The sequence below is a fragment of the Colletotrichum graminicola genome, assembly GCF_000149035.1.
Source record: "Colletotrichum graminicola M1.001 genomic scaffold supercont1.186, whole genome shotgun sequence".
Lineage (NCBI taxonomy): Eukaryota > Fungi > Ascomycota > Sordariomycetes > Glomerellales > Glomerellaceae > Colletotrichum > Colletotrichum graminicola.
The window spans coordinates 4,667-11,869 of record NW_007361190.1 but is presented as its reverse complement, the minus strand read 5'-3'; the positions used below and the strand labels follow the sequence as shown (position 1 = coordinate 11,869).

At 40.2% G+C, this 7,203-nt stretch overlaps 2 protein-coding genes across 2 annotated transcripts; one reads left to right on the top strand and one right to left on the bottom strand.

Moving 5' to 3' along the window:
* Nucleotides 1–3,314: 3,314 nt before the first annotated feature.
* GLRG_11896 (zinc carboxypeptidase) lies at nucleotides 3,315–4,801 on the top strand (the record flags this gene model as incomplete). The annotated part of the gene is made up of 2 exons (XM_008102596.1): nucleotides 3,315–3,415; nucleotides 3,463–4,801. The coding sequence occupies 2 exons, from the start codon at nucleotides 3,315–3,317 to the stop codon at nucleotides 4,799–4,801; spliced, it is 1,440 nt and encodes a 479-aa protein (XP_008100787.1).
* A 665-nt stretch (nucleotides 4,802–5,466) lies between these two features.
* Nucleotides 5,467–6,893, bottom strand: GLRG_11895 (uncharacterized protein; the record flags this gene model as incomplete). Its single annotated transcript, XM_008102595.1, has 2 exons — nucleotides 5,467–5,729; nucleotides 6,548–6,893. The coding sequence occupies 2 exons, from the start codon at nucleotides 6,891–6,893 to the stop codon at nucleotides 5,467–5,469; spliced, it is 609 nt and encodes a 202-aa protein (XP_008100786.1).
* Nucleotides 6,894–7,203: the final 310 nt, after the last annotated feature.

The following is a 7,203-nucleotide window of genomic DNA, read 5'->3' as shown; positions in this document are numbered from 1 at the left end:
AGCTATAATAAGAAGTAGTAGTAGATTAGATTACTATTAAATATAAGAAGTCTACTAAATTAATAGCTAATAGATTAATAAAGGCGCTTAGCGGGCTATAATTTACTATATCTATAGCTTAATTAAATATAAGTAACTAACGTATACGCCTTAAAGTAAATTAATAGTAAGAATTAGCTAATAATAAAGTAAAGATTTACTACTAGATAGAGGAGGAAAATATATAAGATATTAAAAGATAATTAATAAACAAATAGGCTATATATAGAGGATATTTAGTATAGGCTTTATAGTAATTAACTATGTTATTAGCACTAAGGGGGTGTATTTAATATAGCAGAATTATATATAAATTAACTAGTAAATACATAGTTACCCTATAGCAAATTGTTAGGGAATAGGCAGTAAATTAGCCCTACTTTTAGGGTAAGTCTACTAATAATATCGCTAGGATTAGCTAGGGATTTCCTAACTAAGAAATAGGGGGTTTTTCCTATTTCTATAGTAATTTACTATAAAGACATAACATAGAATAGAATTAATTAAGTAACTATTATAATCCCTACTATTTAACATATAGAGTGTCTAATTTAGCCTTTCTTAAGTAACTTATTAATATATATCCTTAATTTCTTTAGTTTTTTCTTAGCTAATAGGTAGATAGGGCTAAATAGCGCTTCTACCTCTAGCTTTAAATTAATTATATATAAGTAGCCTTTATTACTTACTAGCTAGGCTGCTAGGCCTATATTAAACACGTATGCTTATTCCTTATAGGCCTTTAGTAGGGTAGCCTTTATTCCTCTGTCCTATTTAGCCTCTACCTCTTCTCCTTAGTTATAATAAGGTATCTTTAGTGCTCCCTTATTCCCCCTATATTATAAGTAGTAAATTATTAGTTAATAAGCTAAAATAGCCCTTAACTCCTTATACGCCTTCTTAATTTCTTACTTACTTTAGATAAGTTAGAGGTAGTCTTTTTTTAATAAGTATATCTAACTAATTATTATTTACTTTATATTTAGTTATACTACTTATCCTTAAGGGATCTTTAGGATAGTGTTATACCTAGCTATATTACTAACTTAGAAGGTATAGCTTTATATCTTTAAGACCTTTATATTATTTATAACTTTTATTACTACCCTTTTTATTTTATAGTCTAAGGCCTTACCTCCTTATATACCTTAGAGCGCTAGGCCCTCTTAGCTTACTTTTACTAGTACCTCTATATATAATATCCTTTAGTATAGTACGTTCTTATTTATATTAAGATTAATTAGTGCCTTTTTCTTTTTTTATATACTACTTATTTTAGTATAAAAATCTACCTTAAAGTAGTAGTATAGTCTTTTATCTTAAGGGAGCTTAATACTATTAACCTTTATTAGTACTAAGGCGTATTATCTCTTTAAGTATTATAGTTATTTATACTTATAGTACTTCTTCTTACTATACTTAGCTAACTAGTACTTAGGCTTCTTATAGTTATAATAAGTAAGTAGTCCTTAGGTCCCCTCTAGCTAAGGTGTTATACCTTTTTCTTTTTTTTTAACCTCTAGCTTTAATATAGGTATACCTACTAGCGTTATAGCTATTAGTATTAAGCACACGCTAGTAGCTTTAGTTAAGAGGGTGTCTATAGTTATTAGTTATATTAATACCCCTTAGTAGCCTTTTTTTCTTAACCTTACCTTAGCTATTCTCTTAATACCTCTTTTATATAAGTCTTAGTAAGTGTTTCTACTTTTTTTACTATATTATCTAACTTTTAGTAAGTAGCTAGTAGTCCTCTAGTAAGTATATAAGTCCTTAGGTCTAAGAGCACCTAGTTTAAAATATAGACTACTTACTACCTCTCTATTTAGGGGTTAAGGTACTTCTTCTTAACTATTTTATACTTATTAATAAATTATTAATATAACTAGCTTAAAGCTTATTATATAGTATTTAGCTTTATAGTAGTACTAAAAGCCTATATATTATTATTAGTAACGTCTACTTTTAGCTAGTCTTTTATAACTTCTTAAGGGACTTTATTAATTTTACCTTTATAATAAAAACCTATATACTTTCTTTATTTATATACTAAGTTACTTTTTAGTATAATACTAATATACTTTACTTTATTATTATTAGTTATAAAGTTATTCTTTACTATATTAAAATATATTTCTTACTAAAATAAGAATTCTTATAGTTTGTTTTACTTTCCCCTTTTATACCTTAAGGTAAGTAATCTTTTTAAAAGCATATTAGTATAAGGTTACTTAGCCTCTAGTTAGAGATTAGTAGTTATTTTTATTTCTTCTTATATATCTTTTATAGATATACTACTTTAAAAGGCCTTAATTTAATTAATTATTTTCTTTTTTTTTACTTTTTTTACTTTCTCCTTTAGAAAGGCCTTTAGCTTTTTCTCTAATAGCTTACCTAAGTTAATAGTACGCTACTTATCTACTAGTGTAGACTTAGTTATATTAGGCGTTAGTTATCTTATTATAGCGCTCTCTTATTACTAGGCTATAGTTTAGGATTTAGTAAGCACTATTACTACTTTAGTAGTTAATATACCTAAGGATAAGGAGATATTAGAATATATTAAAGGTAAGAATAGTATTAAGTAAAGGAGTTAGTAATAAGTGTATTTAGGGTTTAATTATAATAATTATTTTAATATACCTCCTCTAACCCCTATCTTCTATAGAGTTTTCTCCTTTTGTTATTCCTTTAGTAACTAGTTTATCTAGTCCTACTCTTACTCTAGTGCCCCCCTAGGGCCCTGCTCTAGGCACCTAACATCCTAAATAACCTTAGGGGAATAAGCTGCCTATTACTAGGTATTAATTACTCTAGATTAGAGGGTTCTAATAGATAGATTTTACTATATAAATTAGGCTATTTATTTCCTCTTTAGAAGAGGATACCTATTACCTATTATACGCTTTACTAGGCCTTTTACTTATTAATAGTTAACGTATTTACTAAGGGACTATTAAAAAGTAATATAGGCAGCTAGATTATCCTCTTAGGCCTAGGATAAGTACTGCTTATCTTTAAAGGTAGTATTCCTACTTTACTTACTAAAGTATTAATACTAAAGTGTTATATATAGTATACCCTATCTATAAGTAACAGCCTAGAGGCTATACTGCCTAGACTGTATATCTAGGAGGGCCTGTTAGAGCTTATCTTTAGAATATTACTTTATAATAGTTTAAAGAAGGTATCCTAAAAAAATAGCGTTATTTAGTAATAAATAGTAATTGTTGTAATAGTTTAAAAAAGGTAGTGGTGTTGATGAAGAAGGGGAAATGTGGGAATTTCGGGTGGTTCGGATGCGGGGGTGGTTCGGATATAGGGTGGGGGAGTTACTGCCTGTATATCTACAAGCACCAACACCATCGCACCTCAGGTAAGACGACTTTCCACAGAACTCAAACAATGACTGACCTTATGCAGTGATATAGTTCGCAATGATACGTACGACTTCGGCTGCAGAGCTGTTGCGAAACCAAACGAGGATAGCAGTCACTACAGACTTCATGCTTGGCTGACTGAGGAGCAAATAGAGTATCTGTCCAAAGAGTATGAGTTGGTGCCGGATGTCTCGATTCACAAGACGGATTTGCATAAGAGGGCCACTGCTCCAATTGGCACTGGCGACCGCTTCGGCGCTGGAACCATCTCACCAGTTGGCCTTGGAACGCAACCTTCCGGAAAGACTATCGCCAGTATTATGAACGTCGCTGAGATCAAGTCAGCCACCGACGCCCTTGTCAAAAACTACGGAATCGGTTCAATCATTCTGCCCTCCAAGACTTTCAACGGCGCTTCTCAGTACGCCTACTATGCCGGGGCTGGAACCGATAAGTCAAAGTACCATTTGTACTTCAGTGCTGGAGTGCATGCCCGTGAGCGGGGTGGTCCGGACAACATTATCTACTGGGTCTCAGATCTGCTCGCTGCAAATAAGTCTGGAAGTGGCCTGAACTATCGCAGGAAGACCTACACCAATGCCCAAGTCAAGAGCGTTCTTGCTGCCGGTATCGTCTTCTTCCCTCTTGTGAACCCGGACGGGGTCACCTACGACCAATCTTCTGGGTCTTACTGGCGAAAGAATCGAAATACAAAATCTGGCTCCAATGGTAACTCGATTGGTGTCGATATTAATCGCAACTTTGACTTTCTTTGGAAATTTAAAAAGTACTTCGACGCCTCTGAAGCACCTGCATCCACTTCGCCGAGCTCAGAGACCTTCTACGGTACTGCTGCTGCCTCGGAGCCCGAGACCAAGAACCTTGTCTCCATCTATGACTCGTTTCCTAATATCAGGTGGTTCATGGACATTCATTCCGCCGTCGGCGATCTTCTCTACAGTTGGGGCGATGACGACGATCAAACGACCACCTCTACTATGAATTTCCTCAACTCTGCTTATGATGGGAAACGTGGCACTGTGGGCGACTCTACGTACAAGGAGTACATTCCGGCTACCGACCTCACCAACATTAGGACTGTGGCCAGTGCCACTATCAACGCCATGAAGGCAGTTGGTGGCCGCTCATACTCGTCTGCTCAAGCAGTTGGCCTTTACCCTACGTCTGGTGCCAGTGACGACTACTCCTTTTCCCGATTGTGGGCGAAACCTGGTGTCAATAAGGTTTATGCATATACATTGGAGTTTGGTCCTTCTGGTAACTTTTATCCAACTCTGGCCGAGTTCAACACAAATATTCTGGACACAAATGCTGGATTCATGGACTGGGCATTGGCAGCGATTGGCGTTGGTATAAATTAACGATTGCGAACTACTATACTGCAGACCTGGTCCTGGGCTGAGTGATAAAGCCAAGGCAGCAAAGGTGCTACCTATAACATGAAATATTTGTTATAGACTTATTCTCGGGCAGCTTTTTGATAGATATCTGTATTTACCTAATAAGATCAAGATGTTTATGGGCACAGTTGAGTATTTTAATTGATTGCACAGAACTTGAATCGGAACACTGGAATAATTGAGTAAAAAAACGTCATCAAAAATGGTGCATGGGGGATAGAGCCATGATGCTCGGTCTTGATCTCTTGACGCAAAGCCCTCGCTTGATAGCGGATAGGAACCACGAAGGTTCAATTGAGTGTGTCTCGTTCTGGCAATTAGCTCCTATAAGAACGAGCTTGTCTGGGCGGACTATTCAACAGCGTTCTCTTACGCCCGCCGCGACCAGAGAAACAGTCATTTTTATATTTGTTCTAACTAAGTCAAAGTACATCAACCTCTGCCTGAGCATGCAAAAGGCGGTCGTGTCCTAATCGTACAACCGACATAATCACATATTCTGTTAGCCGTGTTAGCGGTGCTAGTATGTGTCCAATGGCCCCGGGATTGGATGGTTGCAGATGAATGCAGGTAATTAGCATAAGTGCTATGGTGCCTGCAAGTGGTGGATTCTCGAAAAAAGACCTTTAGAAACATTCCGACGTCGGCCACTTCAGAACGGCCGTGGGCCCGCTGCCAGTTGTATATAGCGTGTGAAGCCAGCCAGCAGGAATGAAACAGCACTCCTCACTCGTGAGTGCCATAAAAACACCCCTTTCGAGGTGAGCATGCGTATCGACAAAGGCTTTCTGGCTGCTGAATACGGCAAGGTTACGTGGTGTCGGAGGGTAGAGTCCAATCAACTTCTCACCACCACCAGCGGTCCCGGTAATAGTTGCGCTCCCAAGATCTGTCAGATGTTAGCTCAGGCAAAACCGAGGTAGAATTCGATGCCAGATGCTATGCTTACCCATTTGGAGGTCAATGTAGGAGTACTTAGGTGTCACGTCTGTCAGAGTCAAAAGGTTCGCGGCGTTACATGGTAGAGGCGCGGCCCTTAGTATGTCAGGAATGCGTAGCAGCTGCAGTTTGCTCGGGACGCTCATGATGCACGCTGTGTGACGAGGGTCTGGATTATTGAGTTGACGCAGAACAGACCAGTAGTTGGGTTTGTCTGCAAGCGACCGCTGCTCCCCACTGTGGAAGGTTTGGGTTCCCTCCATGTTCATGAGCAGGTCATTCATGTAAGAATCTTCGTCCGGGGGGCGGCCTTGGTACCAACAATCTCGGGATGGCAGTAGGAACGGAATAGCCGCAGGCCCACCAATCCTTGGGTGCCGAGGGGAACCTGGGCGAACGATACAGCCTGCTCGATGGATGGCAATGGCAAATGCGGCCGCGACGGGTGCCAGGGGCCCTTCCCGTGTGAGCAGGAACTCGGCCAGGAGCGCACGCGTTGACGTTCTGACAGGCGCGTTGCGAAGAATCCCGTGGATGGGGGACGTGGCCGCAACAAGGGGTTCGGCAAGCGAGACATGGGGTGATGAAGGCGTAGTTGATGTTGAGGAGGTTTGTATGCGCGCCGGTTGATCTGCCTGCTCCCCGGGTCCGGCGAGGCCTAGCGGTTGTGGTTCCTCCCAGATGGCCGCTGTAGCCGTGTGCATTACTTGGTCAGCGGGTTGCATCGTAATGATGCCCTAACATCCCAGAAAATGGGAAAACACATACCGAGGCCGGCCGATTCGATGTCTGACTGTCGGCTGATGATGAGATCGGTGAGCTCTGTTCTCTGCCCCTTGGTCATTTTCCCGATTTGCGTGAGACCTAGAGCAGCCGCGCAGAGCACAACAAGGTCCCTGCCGCCTATCTGTTCGATGTCACGTAAGAATGCTTGACAGACTCTGTGTCGAAAGTAGGAGCTGGTCCTGGTCTGGGGATCGATGAGGCCGAGGTTCTGAGACAGGGATGCAAAAGCTGCCGTGATCCGTTTGTGCTCCTCGGGCGTGAATCTACCACGCCGCCGGTAGGTGCTGCCGCAGCTCAGCAGCTGCTGGAGACATTTTTGGGGCGACATGGTGAGTGAATGCGGGCGGTGGTGATTAGAAGTGTATGAGAATGGGTGGGAGTTGAAGAGAGTTGATGAGAGTCAGAGAGAGTCGGAGAGAGTGGATGAGAGTCAGAGAGAGTCGATGAGAGTGAGCGAGATTGAATGAGAGTGGAGAGGAACGAACGCGTGCCTGTGACGCGTAAGGTTTTCGGAGCTGATAATCAATTGTCCGAGACAGAGACAAAGTAGTGGGGCTCTAGATAAGATTAATCTAAACGGCGCCAGCTCCTTTAATTGAGTCTACAGACAAGCTGATAATGCCCCCCCCCTGACAACC